This window comes from Anomalospiza imberbis, chromosome Z, assembly GCF_031753505.1.
Source record: "Anomalospiza imberbis isolate Cuckoo-Finch-1a 21T00152 chromosome Z, ASM3175350v1, whole genome shotgun sequence".
Classification (NCBI taxonomy): domain Eukaryota; kingdom Metazoa; phylum Chordata; class Aves; order Passeriformes; family Viduidae; genus Anomalospiza; species Anomalospiza imberbis.
The window spans coordinates 66,060,342-66,079,555 of record NC_089721.1 but is presented as its reverse complement, the minus strand read 5'-3'; the positions used below and the strand labels follow the sequence as shown (position 1 = coordinate 66,079,555).

The window sequence follows — 19,214 nt, the reverse complement described above, 5'->3', positions numbered from 1 at the left end:
TATTCTCCTTTATTAAATGTCTCAGATTTCTGAAACTGAATGCAAAACTATCCCCTTAATGACTGCAGAGAAGTAAAATGCTATAGCTACTCAATTTTAGGATGACTCAGTTTTCCATGTCTTCAGCTTTATGGTTTTATTACTATAGAACCTGATTTGGCTGCCTTGGTTTCAAATGAGGACAAGACATACAGTAATTGAAGACATACTGTGTCTGCTGCAAAGATCTATGTACAGATATTTTAAATAAATCTTTATTTAAGAAAGCCATAAGACAGAATGCCATGATTCTTCAACCAGTAAAAACAACGCAGATAATACAATTAGCTGGCTGGTCTGGAAAATTATAATGCTGATGTGCTCTAATGAAAAGAAACAGAGACAATGCTTGCTCTGCCGGCTGAGTGGCCTGATTCCTGCTCCAGCTTGGTTCATGGAAGCAGCTCCATCTTCAAGAGGCTGACTTGTCCCGTCACTTGCATGCCAACAGACACATGCTTTTCTGGTTCTGCTCTACTGTACACAATTCTGGAATCTGAGACCTAGAAAAGAAATAAACCACCAAAGCCTGTTAATGGTTTCAAAGAGTACATCTTTGTTCTGCAGAGAGGGATGCATCCACATCCCAGTTGAGCAACAGCTTGGAACTAAGGCAGCATTTTAAAGAATATTGTGAGTAATACCAAAGTCAGAAAAGTGACTCCAACTTCTTACAATAACAGCTCTATGCTATCCCTATTCAAGTCAGAGCATCATCTGTTTATTCAATTACTACAATATCTACATCTAAATCTATATATTTCCAGTACCACACAGAATTCTACAAAAAAAGAAGTAGTTCAGTTTGGCACAGGAACAAAGGATATTTTTGTTAATTTTCCCTTCAAATACAAGTGGAGTAAAATACAGTTAATTTCCCAATGATTCAATCACATAAATGTATCAGTCCAGGCCCAGGATAGCTGAGCATATGCACATATCCCACTAAAGTAAATTAAATAGAAAACCACCTATGGCACATGCTAATTGCACTAAGAATCCTTAAAACTACTTCAGGGGCACAAAGGAAGTTTTGGACTCCAAAGCAGCTTGGAGTAAATGAGGACTAAGTAATAAAATTTAATTGATATGGGTGTCTAACAACCATAAAGAAGCTGGGACTGCTGCATTAAAAGGTAAGAAACAACAGTAGGGGAAAAAAAAGCAAGTAAAATATTGCTTGGAGAAAGTAAATTGGGACCTTCAGTTCTGCTATATCAAACCTCTGTAGCAAGAGTACTTCTGCTTTCTGCTATCTGAAAAGTCTTGAAATAGATCTACAGCTTATTATTCCATGCATCAGATAAAAATGTGTATACCACCTGTATTTTTCATCCTACTTCCTATGGTCCCTAGCAATTTAGTACTGAAATATTTGTGTGTAGTTATTTTCAAGTGTGATTTCCAATTCCTGTCACAGTTATTAATAAATGGTGATCTGAACCTCTACAGTATAAGATGTAGTTATTCTTATTTTCCAGCTGTTATGCCACAACATTAATAACATAATGGCTATAAATATAGTAGCATAACAGCTGGTTGGGTGGTAATAATGTAATCTGCAGCATCTCTGTATACTCTCTCATCTCCTCATTGCCCCAGGTAAAGCTTAGACTTGCCATCCTTTCTTCTCAGAGCACAAATTCAGGCAGAGAAAAGAGGCTCAGCAATAAAAAAGCTGTTGTTGTTTAATCTGAATCACAATGAAGTCTCTAATTGTAGCCCAGGGAAGAGTCTTTTAAGTAAGTCCACATGCATTAGAATCAAATGCTTAAGATGCAAATGGAATGTCAGTCAAAAGTTTTTCAAACTAGCTCATATTAAAAATTTGTTACTATATATAACACAGAAAGAATCATTAAAAACCATTCACCTGCCATGAGCAGAAAAATCAGATGTTCCTTCTTCTGCCCTCTCTGATGCAACCAGCACATTCCCCTGAGTCTTTTTGTAATCCCCTAGTCAAATTCCAGTAAATTTTTAAGCACCTCTTTTTTTACAAGACAAGATACTGATACAGGCTACAGGAATTTCTTTGCTAAATCATCTTTGTTTTTAAAATATACTAACTCAAGTCTCACTTACCTTGATCAGAGATGGCAGCAGCAACCACGCTATATGTAAGCATTCCCACTTAAACAAGTTCTCTGCTAAGACATATAAATGGAGGCTCACTAGCAATAAAACTTACTGTCCTTGCCCCCCTTAAAAATACCATCTAACTCCTTCCCATAGTCCAGATTCTCCATGTGACCAGCACAGGGCAGGGTGGGTGGAAGAAGGCCAGCATAGTGCTTCTTCAGCAGAACAAAAACAGAAGAAACCAGTATGTGTACTTCAAATTTGTAAAATAAGTTACAAGGGGAATCTCTCAGAAGTGTGGAAAAGAATGAAGAGGAAAAACGAAAAAGGAAATCTAAGGTTTACTAAGGATAATCTAAGTTTCAGCCAAAATAAAACTTTTTGTTTTGCCATAAACTAGGTTCAGCCACTTTCCTCACAGAAAGTTTGTGTATCCAGCAATGGCAGACCTAGCCATGTAAAGAGCAGTGATGATGAGAATGTTACCCACCCCTGTAGTCCAATCCCTTAACTGTGTTCCAGGCATCAGTATGGCAACACTGCTAAATGCAAAGCCAAAAAACAGAGAAAAAACTATTCAAAAGTTAAGACAGATATTTTGACTGTTCTTTTCTTTGGAAACAATGGAAAATATTCCTCCTTCCTTAGAGATCTGCAAGAGTCCTGGGAAAACCCAAAAAACCCAGTTCAAATTCAGTGCTGATCCTGTTGTGAGCAAGAGGCTGGACTAGAGGATCTTCCAGCCTCACCAATCCAATGACTGATTTTTTGTGAACTGCCTTTCTACAACCTTGAATAGCCTTTAAACTTGCTTTCAGAACAACAGAAGCATCTGGAATTCATTGGAAAATCAGCTCTTCATAAAGTTGCAGCTATGTCTGTACACTGTCCACTTCCTCATGTGCCTCACACCACACCACATCCGCATCCACTTCTTCACCACCTCGGAAGAACGAGGTGCCTTCTTTCAAACTAGTTAAATGACAGGCATCATTCAACCCAACTCAATTAAAATAGCACCAAGTTGCATGTTGATTAAAATTACACACTTCAATGAAGTTTAATGTGTTGGTCGATTAATTTTATACATATATAAAGCCAGTTTAAATAAATACAAAATTTCAAATATATCATTAAGCATCAATTTATATGTACAGAAGGCTGTAGCTTGGCCCTCTGGGATCCTAACATTCTCTTTTATTAACTTTTTTATCACATGAGGACTCTATTTTATATGCAAGCACTAATATATGAATCTGAAAATACTATCAATATTTAATTTTCTACAGAGTATTTATAAATTACATCAAGTCAGGACAGCCTTGGATAGACAGGGCATGTCACTGAAATACGCAACACAGACTTTAAAAATAATCCCCATCTATTTCAGAAACAGTACATTTAAGAAATACTTGACCTGTGCAGCCAGACTCCATAAATAGTTTTGTGGATAATAAATTATCCACAAAATAAGTTAATACAAAATAATTATGGTTGCACAATATAAAGTGCAACCATACCCACAACACCCACAGGTTTCAAAGTGCTTAGCAAGACAGTAGAAGATTATGGTTCCCATTTTACAATGGGAGCAGCTGAAACAGAAAACTCAGGAGGCTTGTCTGAGGTCTTACTGAAAATCTGTGTCACAAATGTGGAAAAATGCCTGAGAATCCTGACTCTTTAATCAGTCTTGAGCTACGAATGACTTCCCTGTGACTAAATTTATAAAAAAAAACTGAGACCAAAAAGCAACTTGATTCTTTCAGCTCAAATAAGGAACAAATATTTCTCATTGATATGAGATATAATCATTACTACAGCAATCTGTAGATCAGTAAGACCAGATACAGATATCCCAGTCACTCATGGGGAAATGTCCCACAATAAAAGACAGATGGCTAGAAAGAAGACAGTGGCATGGAGAAAGCTAAACCCCGGGATCCACTGGAACCACCAAAACTGAACTTGTGGCAGAGCAGCACTCCAGGGAAACCCCCAAAAATACCAGCAGCATTTCTGAGTTGCAGGAGTTTCTGCAGAGACCCTTTTGTGTTTGCACTTGCAAACACTTCCCTCATGCTGGAGTGTGGGAAGCCCAGCTGCAATAAGGCTCCTGAGCCATTTCACTACTAGGAGGCCTGTCAGGGCCATGGCAAGCAGGGGCTGTAAGAGAACTCTTGCTCCACAGCTGAGCCAGGGTCCATTCAGGCACCTGTCAGCCTGGGATCATGGTAGTGCACAGCCACAGGACTTGCACAGAAACACACTTCATGCAGGGTCTTAATTTCTGTAATATGGCTATTCTTATGATCACTACTCAACTTTGTGTGTTCAACACTTCAACAAAGGACCACACTGCTGAACACCAACTGGAAATAGCGCTGTGTGTAGGGATACTGTCTCAAGAGGACTGGGATTTCACATAAAGATATTCCTAGAGGCAGAGATAGACACGAAGATTGACCTCTTTTGGCATGAGTACCTCCCCAAGCGGCTGCAGAGACTGCCCCTAGGGCACGCATGTATTCTGCCTTTGGAGAACACACAACTGTGTGCACTTAACAGTGCACAACTGTTTCAACCAACTTTCAATGACTGTGAAACCAACAGTGTTGGCACAGCACCTGGTCATATGCTTTGTAGAAGGAAAAGCAATGTCTAGGTTAGCTGGGAGAAGAGAACAATGGGTACACACAATGAAGTATATAGGGATCTTCTTTCCCTTATATCATCCAGTCATATTCACATTGCAAAGATCTATGCAGCAGCCACAGATGAGAAGTGTGGAACTTCAGCTGAGGTCACATGGCTCATTTGGTGTTCATGCTGATCTCTTGTTTTTTTCTGTGACATGGGCACTTACAGTTTTCCTGAGATATCCTTTGTAGCAGATACAAAGGTCTTCCCTTTATTGCTTTAAAAAAAAAGCAAAAGTAAAGGAAAAGAGGACAGGCAGACAGAAGTGCTGAAGTTTCTCATAAAAGATACAAACACACTTGAAGTAAAATACATTTCTGAAATACTCCACTGGGACAGAGAGCACAAGAGCCTCCAAAAGCAAACTTCACCATCTCAGAATCATCCTGAAGACAATTACAGGTTTAATGTGGCAAAACAGTTAATCAGAAAGAAATCGCTTTACATAAATAAATAGCCTGCAGGCACCTGGCTCTGCAGAGCCCTGGACGTTATATAGAATGGACCTTTTCCTCACTGTCATCCTGCAGCAGGTCAAGGCGGCAGAACTGCTGGTGCTGTGCACACAGCACAGACAGCAGAGAACACAGCACTGCTATGTCAAGGCATTCGTAGAATTTAAGTGCAGAAAGTGCTCATCAGAGGACAAATGTACCCACTCCTTCTGTTGTTCTGCCACCTTTTCTGCCAAACATTTTACCAGGACAGGATCTACTTTGGAGTCAATCTTGTTGGCAAACCAGTGTCCATAATTCAGAAGCCATCTTAATTCTCCAGCCCCATAGATGCAGACACTGCGAAGGTGGGTACCAGTGCATGGAGGATACAAATAGTCTTCAAGATAATTCCATTTCACCAAACGAGTTTTGCTTTGTAAGTCTGTTACATCCTGGGATGACCTTGGAACTTCCCCAGGGACCCCAGGGACACGTACCAGAGTGGCCCAGAAATGTTCATCTGGAGAGTACGTGTCCCTTGACCACTCAAAAAAATCTTTTGCAAGTGAGCTTTCAAGGGTATATTGAACAAATTCTCGGCTTAAAACAAAATAGGCACTGCCTACAAATATCTCAATATCATGAGGTGGCGGATTCTTGGAAATGTTGGTTTTTACAGGGATCTGCATGTATTCATAAGGCACTTTCATAAGTTCATAGTGATAAGTAAATCGTTCTCTTTTGCTACTGCTTGGCTTTGAAGTTTCCAGCATGTTTCTTCCACCAAGTTTCTTCAGTTCAGCGACCAACTCAAAATTTGATCTCAAAGGGAAATCTTGGCCACACAAATTGATAACATACTTCCAAGGAACTGGAGAGTCCATCAAATCAGACAAACAATTGAAATCTGCTTGCAGACGTGAAATATGTGCGTACTCCACTGTCTCCAATTTTGATGCAATGAAAATATTTGGGAAACATTTAGCTAGATTGTTCAAAGCAGATTTGAAACTTTTTGCTGCTTTTTGATCATAATGGATGCAGAAAATATTTTGATGACTGTACAATGAATGTATGAGCCTTTCTACCATGGCTGCATCTTTGTGAACAACCAAAGAATAGGCAATTGGAAAACTCTCCTCCTCTGGAGAAACAGGTTTTAGCTGATATTTCCTAAGGGAACGATACACGTGACAGTCACTTGCCATTGCTACAACATCTTCATCTGCTAAATCAACAATTTCTTTTCTTCTTATCTCTAAACTCTTGCCAATTTCACGAGGATCTTGTTCATATATAGATGAACAATTAATTTCATACTGGAACTCATTTCTAGGGTATGAATATCTGTTTCTAACATAAGAAGAAGTGCTCAAGAAGTGCTCAACTAAGTAAATGCCTTTAGAGGGAAAAAAGTGTCTTTCGACATGGAGGAGCTTCAACAGTGCAATCAGCCACCCAGTAGCACACAGAATCAAGATCTTCCTTCGTGAGGGACATTTGTAGGACCATTTGTGTCTCTTCATTCTGCAAGAAAAAAAAGACACAGTATTACTTTAAATGAGAAATCATCTCTGAAATCATCAGAGACCATTCTAATTCCTAAGAAAGATATGTGCACACCAATCTGCCTACAGCATAAACACCACCTTATTAGGAAGGCCACTGGTAATGTCTAGTTTCTTCCTAATCATAATTTTAAAATTTCATTCCCCTGAATTAGCTAAGCGAAGGCAATAAACCAGATGATTTCCAGTCAAATAAGAGTACCAGAACAAGACTCCCACTGTTTTTTTCCCAAACTGTTGTCTTGCACTGAGTAGTTTATTTAGTTGTTATTTTGCACTGGGTGGTTGGAATTTTGCACTGAGTAGCTTTTATATTGCACTAAGTGGTTTGTTTGTATCACATGGTTTGTTCCGCACACCCCTCCTCCTCCAAGGTCCTGTAGTGGTGTTCTTACCCTGGATCACTCTCTCCCCTCGCCCCTCCCATCAGTTGTATCCCATTGGCTGTGGCCCCTCTCCTCCCCCTGGATTTAAAATCCCCTGCCACAAGACCCTCGACCTCTCTTTTTCCTCTGGGACACCTCTTTACTCCCTGGAGGTGTTCCACAATAAAGCTGTGGGACATTAGTCCCGAGAAGAAGAGCTCCTCACGTCTTTTACCTTTGTTCTTGTCAGCAAAGCTGGGGTCCAGACCTAGCCAGAGGACCCCACGAAGGCTTATCATAATGGCACCAAACCTTGTTAAAATTTTTAAGGAGCCACAAACTGAAGTACAGCAACCCCTGGACTGGCAAAGACATTACTGTCATCCATGTGAGTAGGAAGGATTGTTTATTTTCCTGAGTAACTACAAGGCATTCAACAGAAGAAGCACAGGGATGTCTCGTAAGTCTGCAAAGAATGTGTGCCTAATGGTGGATAGTAGTACCATTTTTTAAAAAAGCGTGAAACTGAAAGCTTTAGAAATCAACAACACTGCATTCTCATTATCACTAACACTGGTGCTGGCTCATAAAGATATCCAAGGGGAAACCAATTTCCTTCTTGTCCTGTTGTCAACAGGATCTGACAAGCCCAAAATCTCCTTTCTCTCTTCAGATTCCTTCTGGAAAATATTTCTGACTTGCCCTGAAGACAGAGGTGGATAAAGACAGCACTTTTATCCACTGGTATGAACATACCTTCTGAGGCAAAAGGGTAGTAGTAATAAGCAATAGTGCATCTGTCCTGCTCTCTGCCATGTGACACAACATTGGATGTGACCACAAAAACACATGTGGCCCCTTTTTATACAGCATGTTATTTAATAAAATTCCTGTGTAGCACATTAACAACTGAGGTATTACCAGAATAAAAGCTAAATACAGACATACTCTTCCACACAGTTTTGCTTTACTGTCTGAGTGTAATCAGCATTGTTACTATCCCTGAATTAAAATTAGACCAGAACCACGTAACAAGTGCAGCAGTAAACTTAGCTCTACTTAGCTTAAACGAAGCTCTACTTTGTTTTTAAATTGAACAGCTCCCAGTACTTTCTTTTGAATAGAAGCTGTTTCAGAGTGCTTCCAGAGCCAATAAAATGGTGGGGCCAGCAGATGTGGCTCAGATGCCTGGACATCTCACATATGTATGTAAAATGAAATACTGAGATGTGCATTCAAATACATTGCAAGACAAACTTAGGCATCTTTAGCATTCCCTATAATGTCAGGTCTTGCAAGCTGTAGCTACATTTAAACTGCAGCTTGTCAAGGCAGAGCTTTTTCATTTGTCTGTTCTCCCTTGACTTTGCCTTTCCCTGTAAAACTTTGTCCTTAATATTTTTATTCTAGGGCAACAGAAAAAGGAAATGTTCTCTCCTGGGAATTGCCAGATACAGACCAGGGTAAGCCAATACATACCTATTTCATAGAAACCAAAGCTCAGCAACTCTCTGCAGGTTTTAGAAACAGTCTCCAGGTATGCTAACAAAGAAAGAGAAAAAAACAGCTCTCATAGAATCATTGAATAGTTTGAGTTGGAAGGGACCTTAAAAAAAATCTCATTCAAAAATCCCTGCCATGAGCAGGGAACCTTCTACTAGGCCTTGAATAATTCCAGGGATGGGGAATCCACAACTTTTCCAGGCCAACCTGTTGCAGTGCCTCATCATCCTCAAAATGAAGTGAGACATTCATATCCCTATGAAGCCAAAAATCCCGTGTTCTCCCACAGCAAGCAGGTGCTTTCCTTCATCTCTTCTTCAAATTAATCCCAGTCCAATGTCTAATCTGGGCTTCCCCTTACCTACTTCCTTTATGTATCTGTGTTGCTGGAGAAAAATCACTTTTAAAAACTGCTCCTAACCAAAGACTGGTTTTCAGTCATATGGAAAAAGCCCTGTGGAGGTAACTTTCCCTGTTTTTTTTCTTTGGAGGGAGAAGACCTATGTGGTGTGGCCTTTCTGTAAAGACCACTCCATGCCTCTGCTCACTGTCTCCCTGGCTACCAAGGACAACACCTATCACCCTTGGCTGAACAGGGATTGCCTACATCAAGGAGTGAATCTTACTCTCTCCTTCAAAAAGGTGAGTCTTGACAAAGAAAAAGAGGGGCAAAATCCAACAAATTCCAAACTTCTTCCAAGCCCCTCCATCTGTGTCAGCCCAGTGCTAAACATTCTGTTGCTATGAAACCAAACAAAGCCATAGAATCTTAGAATGTCCTGAGTTGGGAGGGGCCCACAAGAACCACTGAACTACAACTCTTGGCCCAGCACATGATACGCCAATAGTCACACCATGTGCCTGAGAACACTGTTCACTTCTGGACCAGGAGAGTACTGAGCACTGTCAGGCTGGGGCTGTGACCCCTTCTCTGGGGGGATTCTTCCAGTGCTCAGCCACACTCTGGGTGAAGACCATTTTCCTTATATTTAACTTAAACCTCCCCCAGCAAAACATCAGACTGCTCTCTCAGGTCCTGCAACTGTTCACTAGAGAGAAGAAATCAGTGCCTGTCCATCTGCTTTCCTTCACAAGGAAGTTGCTGGTCACTATGAGACCTCCCCACAGTTGCCTCTGGGCTGAACAGACCAAGTGACCTCAGCTGCTGCTCATACAGCTTCCCCTCCAGATCCTTCACCATCCTTGTGACCCCTCCTCCTCTCCAATAGTTTTATGTTTCTCTTACATTGTGGCACCCAGCACTCAAGGTGAGGCTGCCCCAGTGCAGAGCACAGCAGGACAAGCCCCTCCCTTGCCCAGCTGGCCATGCTGTGCCTGATGTCCCCCAGAACACGGCTGGCCCTCCTGGCTGCTGACCATGTTCAACTTGCCATTGACCAGGACCCACTGGTCTGCTTCCACAGGGCTGGTCTCTCAAACTTTTGCATCCTGGTCTGTCCATACATCCAGCTTGCCCTGTCCCAGATGCAGAATCCAGCACCTGCTTTTGTCAAACTTCCTATGATTGGTGATGTCCCAGCCCTCTAACTAGTTGAGATCTCTCTGCAGGGCCTCTCTGCCTTCAACAGCTCCTCCCAATTTAGTGTCCCAGTTTATATCTTTGAGTTCTGTATCCAAGTCATTAGTGAAGATGTTGAAGAGCACTGGCCCTAAGATGGAGTGCTGTGGAACCCCACTGGTGACAGGTCACCAGCCTGATGCCACCCCATTCACTGCAACCCTTTGTGTCTGACCCGCCAGCCAGCTGTTCACCTACCACATGACATACCCAGAAGGATCCTGTGAGAGACAGCATCAGAAGCTTTACTGAAATCCAAAAAGATCACATCATCAACAAGGTGAGCTACCTTGTCATAAAAGGGAATTAGTTTGTCAAGCAGGACCCTCCCCTTGTGTAGCCATGCTGGCTATGACCAATTATTGCATTTTCTTTCAGGGGTTTTTCAATAACTCCCAGAAAAATCTTCCCCATAATTTAACCAGGCACTAGAGTGAGACTGACAATACTGTAGTTACCAGGGTCCTTCCTCTTGCCATGAAGGAATTCTTCCTTATATCCAACCTGAACCTTCCCTAGTGCAGCTTGAGGCCATTTCTTATCCTGTTGCTGGTTGCCTGGGAGAAGAGACTGATCCCCACCTTGCTACAAGGTTCTTTCAGGTGGTTGTAGTGTAAGGTCTCCCCTGAGCCTCCTCTTCTCCAGGCTAAAAACTCCAGCTCCCTCTGTTGCTCCTCATATGAATTGCTTTCTAGACCCTTCATTAGCTTTGTTCATCACATGTTCATCACATCCCTTCTAAATCATTTATCAGTATAAAGTTAATTTCAGCAAAAACTGGGATTTCTTGATGAACAGTGGGAGACTGGGGGATTAAATCTCTTGGGATAGAAGGGCCATCACACACTTCATCAGGTTTTGACTCATCTGAAAAACTTTATTTTTTACCAAATGCACACTCAAAGCCCTACTCAGACATAGAGGTGTACTGTACACACCGTCCTCTCCAGAGGAGCACAGAATGAATGAACATTGCAGACAAGAACAGCAACCCATTGCTGCCCAAAACACCTATCTTGGGTAGCTTTGACCAGGTGCTAACTCTGGTTATCTTGCCCACAAAAACTTTTTCCTCAGGTGATGCTATGGCATCGCAGGCAAGGTTCCATCTTTTGTATCAAGATTTTATATTATGATTTTATATTATGAGCTTGGCATTGACATCTTGCTTTGTTCTGTAAAATGTGTTACTTGTCTTTTCTATATGTGAGAAGATTCCTGAGGTACGTTTGCTTGTCCCAGGACTTGAGAAGAGCAGGAGCCCCAGGTCTTCACCCAGCGTAAGACTTCTACCCAGATCCTCCCCAGGTTACACAGCCCTTTCATGAACCTGGGCTCCCAGGGAAATCCTCTTCTCCTGCCTCTGCACCATCCTATTAATAAACCTCCCAGATTTTACCCTCTCCATGTTGGCCAAAAACAAACACATGCACTTGTATCTGATTAACAGATCCATTATCAGTTTATTATGTCAAAAATCTGCATTTCCCTTATCACTAGCACTGTAATGCAAAATCAAAAAATAATTTTATTGAAGTCTAGGAATTGTCTCTCCCTTCACAACTGCTGCCCACATTCAGAGAACATGGATGAAGGTAAAGCATCTATCCCTCAAGACCAACTACAGTTCAGCCTCACAAAGATCATGACCTCAACTGCAAGGACTACTGTATCAAATGTTTCTGAATTCATAAAACCATGCCCACTGCTCAGGATTCAATCCCAAAATGAAAATGGGTGAAGTTGTCAGGAAAGAGAGGAAATCCTCTCCCCAGGTCCTCAGGCTTCACGTGGGAGGACTCCAACTTCTGGAGTGTGATAGATGGGAAGTGACGCAGCTAAAAGCCTCCAGTCAAGAACCTCAGGCATTAATTGTAACCATTCTGATTGACAGCAAGGCTCTAAGTGTGTCTTCTGTGATACTGAAGTTTAAAAATGTTAGGCAAGGGTAAGGTGTGTTGCTAACATCAGATGCAACCTGGTTGGAAAACCCAGAACATGCTGCTCTCTGAACCATGCGATCAACTGAATGATTTCGCATTTCACCAGCACCCCCCCAAAACACATGCACATTGCCTCAAGTCAATGTATGTCTTACAAACTCAATAGAAATACTTTCTGTTTCAACTGAACTGAGTTCTAAAAGAAATTCAGTTTTGAATAAGAACAAAGTATAACAGAGGGCAACAATCCACCTTTTGGCTTGTTTTACAGATTAGGGTATTTTCATCAAAATTAGGGTAGATTAGAACAATGTTTGCTTCTTCATTTGTATCTTTTAAAAACTAAAAAAAAAAATGTATTTTCTGTAAAAATTTGTAAAAGCATCAGTGGGACTTCTGGCCTCCAAGGCAGACCTTAAGAGGAAGTGATGATCTGCCTACCTGAAAAACTATTCTGCTGTTCACCTGAGTGCTCTGTAATTTTTTCTGCATTCTGATCTAAATACTCTGGCTAAGGCCACTGTGCACTGTCACATATCGGGCATCAAGATTATTGCAAAATTAAAGCTTATGATTCCCATATTATTTAATTTTTATTATTAATAGTTCCATAACACTGAATATCTAAAGTGCTGTGGAAACAATACCAACCAGTGTAGGCAAGGTTTAAATTGGTTTTGAGTGTGCCCACCAGAATTTTCTCTGTATTTACTAAATCAGTGAAAAGTGAACCTTTTTAACTTTTCATCTTCTCAGTGCTATACAAAGAAATTCTTGTGGGCCCGCTGGGGAACTGAATACCCAGGTAGCATTGGATACCTCATACCAGTCTAGCATCTCTTCCCTGGAGGGAAGCAGACCATACATACTGAAAGGAGAGAAGCCTTATCCACCTCCCTCTAAACACACAGGAAAAAAAAATAGGAACTGCTGTTGTTTTTAATTGGAAGAAGAACACAGCAGTCAGGTAAAACTGCACATTATGAGATGTGGTGGTCGAAATTGAAGAACCACCTGTGAGCACATATATCAATTCATTTGGAATAACCTTTTTTACAAAATATATCTCCATTCCTTCAGGGTAAAATAATGTTTAAACTATCACTCCTACTGAGAAACTGTATGCCATCATATGTTGTTTCATAGAATTATAGAAACATGGAAAAACATGGCTTGGAAGGGGACTTTTAATTGTCATCTAGTCCAACACCCCCACCATGGGTAGCAACATTTCCACTAGACTGCTTGAGGTTGTCACATAACATCTAGTCATATTTAATGTTAGGAAGTAGAACTTAATGTGGTGAAACTACCCAGAGTACTTCTAGATTTGGCCTTGAAAAAAAACAGCAGACAACCTGTTCTGCATTCTAGTTGCTCTACTATGCGCATGAGACACACCTTGGCAAACTAAGTACCTGGACAAAGCATCCCTGGAAAAGTCATGGTCACAACAAACAGAAGTCAGGAAAAAGCCCAGCTTTTGCACCACAACTGCCATCTCTGCCAACCCTGCTTGCAATGGCACAGCCTTGTTGCACCTCTAATGTGAGGAATTCTAGGAGTAGCAGTATCGCACACAACCCTGATCCTCTGCCAGGAATACCCCAGCAGCTCCTCCATCCAAGAATAGTACTTAGATGCAAAGGAGAAAAGCCAGGAAGCTGTTCTGGCCAGCACAAATCTGAGTTAGCTCAGAGAGCCAACATCTGCCTCTGGCTGATCTCCAATGGCTCATATACACCAGTGCTAGAGCAGCTTCAGCCCCCTTTAAGGATACCCCTCTGTAAATGTTTAAGGAGGTATTTGAGAGCTCAGAGGAATGGACAGGTTCCCTTCATCAGCACAAAGAAACTGGCAGGCTTTGGGCTCACACCGTGTCTCTGAAGACAAGTTTTCACTTTGGTAAGTCTCTAATAATATTATGGACATCTGGTTCCTGTGAGAGACCAGGGCATTACTGCAGCTCCTCACAATATTATGTTTGCTTTTTCCACAACCTCAATGTATCCAGACTCCCAGTCTGTGCAACTTTGTGATGCCAACCTCATTCTTGCAGAGGAGGAGTCTACTGCTCCCTTGACCCTGAGAAGGAACAAATTACCAACTCTCACATTCCTCTTGCTCTGTATGGCAAGTCTCACCTGCTGTCCACACAGTGCAGAGGCATGCCCAGTTTGTACAGTTTGTATTCAGACCACACTGAATTAGCAGCTTCTGAACTACCTTATTTGAATTTTTCAACTCCTCAGCATTCTATTCCCTTTCCTCATTATCTTTTTTCATACAGACTGTGCTGCATTAAATTCAAGTGCTTCAGTGATTAAAAGTAGGAACTTCCGGGTGAACCTACAATGCCCACAAGCTCCCTGGATGTTGCCTGTAGGTTGGGGCCATTATGAATCATCCAGCTCCATCACAGGAAGCACAGACCCTTGTGGAGCTAAGATATCAGACGTATCTCCAGGTAGAAGGATAAAACTCCTGCTTTGAAGGTTGGGTTTTGTTCAGGAAAAAAGAAGGGATCTCTGCTCAAAGAGAGCTGACACCACAGAGAGGGAAAGACATTCCTTTGGTGTACGAAGCAATTGGCTTAGCAGCAGGCAAGCAGGCAGGATTACCAGAGGAAGTCTGTAACCTGTCTGCCTGCAATAACCAATGCATCACAACTTTCCTGAGGAAAACAAGGTATGTATCAATGTCCACAGGCCCCTCTGCTCTGCCCTCTGCCAGTCCTTCATGAAGGACCTGCTCAATAGGCAAGCAAAAATCCAATCTCAACTCCCAGCTACACTGAGCTACAGAAAACAAAATCCAGGGTCTCTCCTAATGCATAGCATTATCACATTTATAATACTTCTTTTCTACTTAAGCAATACGAATCAAAGAGGTCTGTGACTTTCTACAGATGCCATAAATTGCTTTTGGTGCCATGCAAGTGTGCCATGCAAGTGCCAGCTGGTGGGAACCATCTCTTGTCTTTTGTCACATCTGCTTGGAACTGGTTTACCCAGAGCACAGACTAATAAGACACATTGACTGCTACTAGAATAGGGATCCTTGGAGACTTCAGGCTGCAAGCAGGCAGTGCTCTCAGTGGATGTGAAATACATGGTGCTCGCTATGAAAGCGTTGTGAGGCAGCCTCTTCTCTGCTTGCCACAGAGCAAGAGTTAAGTGAAAAGGTCAAGTTTGAGTGCAAGTCTGTGGAAGGAGACAAAAGAGGGAGAACAGTTGGAGGGGAATAGGAGTGCTTTTACCCCAACATGTGATTCTTTCCTGGGTGAAGAAACCCTTCTGCATATGGACAGTATGAATCAAGCTCCTTGCTGTCACCTAGGTTTAAAAAAAAAAAAAAAAAAAAGGGAATGGGTGCTGAGAAGAGCAGGAGCAGCAGAATAGAGGCTAGGAAATTACAAAAAAAGAGAATGGAGAGAGGGATTGATAAGGGTAAGTACTACTTACACGTGGGCAGCATTAACAACAACAAAAATCAGAGTATCAGAACAAGTCCTTTCTCTAACCTGTTACACCCCCATCACTCAAAGGCATCTGAAACAAAACCAGTGTCTACACCTTTCCTTGGAAACCAGGTCACAGTGTATTTTAGCAGCCAGCACCATTACTACATAAAGCAAGAACTTAAAGAGGGAACAATTCCCTCTCCTCAAAGTAAAAACACTCCAGGAAAGTTCCCCCTGATAAAATACCTCTATTTGTTTAAAACACACCTGGTCACACAGCAATGCAAACTTGGTGGTTTGCATGACCAACCCTGTGCAAAAATTTAGTTAGCTCCTCCTGGTTTTCCCTGTGGTCTATACAAATCAAGTCTGGGCCTTGATAGGTCTGTGGGAAAGACAAGAGGGGATGATGTTCCTGGGAAACTAGGGAAGAGGAAAACTAATTGTGTGCTTTCCTAAGCTATTTATTTTAATTATTTGTAAAATATCTGTCTGAATTAAACTTTTAACACTACTTAACTATTCAATGTTGCTAACCAGAAAAGTTAATTTATTAATGTGCAATTTTTTTACTGCTGCTAGCTTGTTATTCCCATTGCAAAATTATCTATTGATAGGGATCATGGGATTTCTGTAGAAGTAAATTTTATTGTCATTAAATCTCAATCAGTTGATTCTATTAAGTTTGTCTGAGTTTCCACCCACTTGCTCTGCACTGGAGCCTCAGCCTGTGCCCCTCCAATACAGTTACACTTAGCACCAGCCTCATTCTGCACATCTCATCCCCTTGTTTTGGCTTGCCTGCCTGAGTAAGTTAGATTACTTACTTTTCACTTATATTTCCTCTGAATGATGGGCAACTAAAGAGTTAAGTAACTTCAATTACTTAAACACTTAATTGCAAGACATGGAAAAATATGTCATTACTTTTAGAAGTAATTAGATTATAAACCTGCCAATTTTAAGACCATGAAGACTTAAAACAGCAGGGTGTCCCAATGAAAAACAGCAAGAAATTACTACAGTTTAGCACAGTGTGGTTTTTGCTTCTGAAAGCAGAAAGACAGGTTCTTGCCACATACCTGGGAAACACAGCAAAGATCTGGCAGTTATGGATATCACACACGACTTTGTCCCAGTACTAATCACGAGGACTGTTTCTTGCACAGGATCTGTATTTCCTAGAAGAACTTCCTGTGCAGACAGTAAGTTGCTTTGCTTGTCTGTTTGCCACTCAGCTCCAGCTCTCTGTATGCTCTTTAGAAAAGGCTGGATTCTCCTTTCCAGTTGCCACCAGTGGCAATCCCCACAGTTTCAGTAAAATATCTTACATCAATTTCAGCATGTTCATGTCCCAGAGATATGTCAAGGTAAGGAAAGTCAATGTCTCAGCTTTTTGGCCAGGAAAAGAGCAAGCAACTTCTGCAGGGTCATGCAAGCAGCATAAGAGAGAACATAATTCCTCTGCAACCCCAACTAATCTGAACTGCTTTACAGAAACTTTTCACAAAAGCTCTTTTGCTGGAGGCCTGAAAAGTCTCTCAGCAAATCCCTTGGTACATACCATACTCTACTGTGTCATGACAGTCAGAGGATTTGCAGCCCTCTTAAATCAAGAAAGTGTTAAGAAGGCCCAGAGATAGTCAGTCATCAAAATTCCCAAACCAGATGCTTATAAATCGAGAATTTCAATTCTCTGACCTTGTGACATGGGGGTATCCATGCTTGCCAAGCACATAGTGTACTATAAAGGCAGGAGTCAAGAAAACAAACAAAATCCCACTTACAAACACATATAAATAAATAAATACAAATAAAGTTTACAAAGTTTACAAAGTTTATTCCAACAAACAAAGTTTAGTCCCTTCTAATTTGTAGCAATCTAGAGTTTAACAGCTTTTTTCCACCTCATATGGGAGTTTAAAGCAATAATACTACAGTGGAGAGAGGGTTAACCTTTAATCTATACAATAATATAAAAATTAGACCAAAAGGGACAGAATTTGTGTTCATTGGCAAGGAGAAGCACTGTAAAAGAAGGAGGAAATTTCCTGTTAGACAGGGCAGCAGGAGAAACTGCATGGCACAGAAGGAAAACTCCCATTAACAGCTCAAAATATTTCTCCATTTCCTTCACCCCACCACCAAGCTGCCTGCAGACTCTTGTCTGCAAACCCCCGCTGTAAATCACCCTCTTTAAGTCATTTCCCCCCGCAAAGTCACAGCTTGTCACATCAGTAAGATCACATCAAAGAGAGCTGCAGACCTACCTCCTGGACCTTGCTGTGGTCTCTTCTCCTCTTTAGGATGCTCTGTCCCAGTAGATCAATACGGGTACAGCCAGCTCGGTGGGCAAACCAAGTCCTAGTATCTGCTCCATCCTGCCACTGCCCGCAGCCTCCACCAGCATCAGTGCTTCACATGCATATGAAGTCGGACATACAGAAGTAGCAGGCATGCCATTATTTCTTGCATAAATTAAAAAAGAAAATTAAACATTAAAAATGTTAGCTGAAAAAGAATAAAGATGAAGGCTTGGTATGGTAAGTCCCAGGGGTGGCTATGGCTGCAGTTCTGAACTAATAAGCCTCTACTTTTTAGCAGGCTGGTTGGGAAGGTTTTATTTTTATTAAGCTGTGGAAGGCATTATCTGTATAAGAAGCATATATTTTTCTTTACTCACACAGCATCTCTAAACACCAAGAAGGCAGGGAGAAAGGAACACCATAAAAAGAGCAGATCACATCAAAGCAACCTAATTTTCTTCTCCAGCAGAGTAAGGAGGACTTGGGGAGAGGCAGGAAAGCACTGGGACATGAGGAGTCTGTCAAAAGCCTCACCAAGTTGAAGATGCATATAATACTTCAGGTACCAAGGCTCCAGGTGTCAGACGCCTTGCTCCCTCCACAAATAAAATAGCTCTGACACTAAGCTAAGGCCAGAAGTTTGGGCTACTGTTACGAGACCTACAGTCCTTATGATACTTCCCGAAATTCTCTTTAGATATGACAACTTGTATTGCAAGTTCACCCATACATAAGTACTTTGTATAGTATACAAAGTCTCCATGGCAAGAAATAAATTTCTGGGCTATTATACCTAACTTTTCTCTGTGTGACGCTTACAAAGAAATTTGAATAACTAAACACTATACTATTTGTGTACACCACAAACAACTATTATGGTATTTTCCCTTGAGGGAGGCACTGCTGCAGTATTCCTAAGGCACATGTAGCATTGTCCTCCTCTCCATTTATATTTTGACCAAAATACACATGCCAGCCTCCTCTTCATCACCCATCTCCCAGATGATACAGAATTATAAACAGTACTTTTGTGACTGAAGTAGGGTGAAGTGTGTCATAAGCTCCAAACAGCACTCTGGGTGTCACAGATTCAAGGGCTCCTGCAGTCCTGCCTTAGCTCATTGTCCCCAGCATTGCAAAATTATACAGAAATAACAGTATCCAGATTCCTTAATATGGAATATTAATACTTAATATTGGCACTCTCTGTTTGTATAAAATGCAATGAG

At 41.4% G+C, this 19,214-nt stretch overlaps 1 protein-coding gene across 4 annotated transcripts; it reads right to left on the bottom strand.

Moving 5' to 3' along the window:
- Nucleotides 1–3,156: 3,156 nt before the first annotated feature.
- Nucleotides 3,157–17,009, bottom strand: GCNT4 (glucosaminyl (N-acetyl) transferase 4). Of its 4 annotated transcripts, XM_068177500.1 has the most exons (3): nt 16,762–16,973; nt 15,476–15,551; nt 3,157–6,785 (listed from the first exon to the last, which is right to left on the bottom strand). In XM_068177500.1, exons 2-3 carry the CDS (start codon nt 15,481–15,483, stop codon nt 5,417–5,419), a joined length of 1,377 nt encoding a protein of 458 aa, XP_068033601.1. In that variant the 5' UTR covers nt 15,484–15,551; nt 16,762–16,973; the 3' UTR covers nt 3,157–5,416. The 4 variants fall into 4 exon arrangements, with proteins under 4 accessions (XP_068033601.1, XP_068033600.1, XP_068033599.1 ...); XM_068177499.1 differs by lacking the exon at nt 15,476–15,551 and having other exon boundaries at nt 16,762–17,009; XM_068177498.1 differs by lacking the exons at nt 15,476–15,551; nt 16,762–16,973 and adding an exon at nt 9,321–9,418.
- Between the last annotated feature and the right edge of the window lie 2,205 nt (nt 17,010–19,214).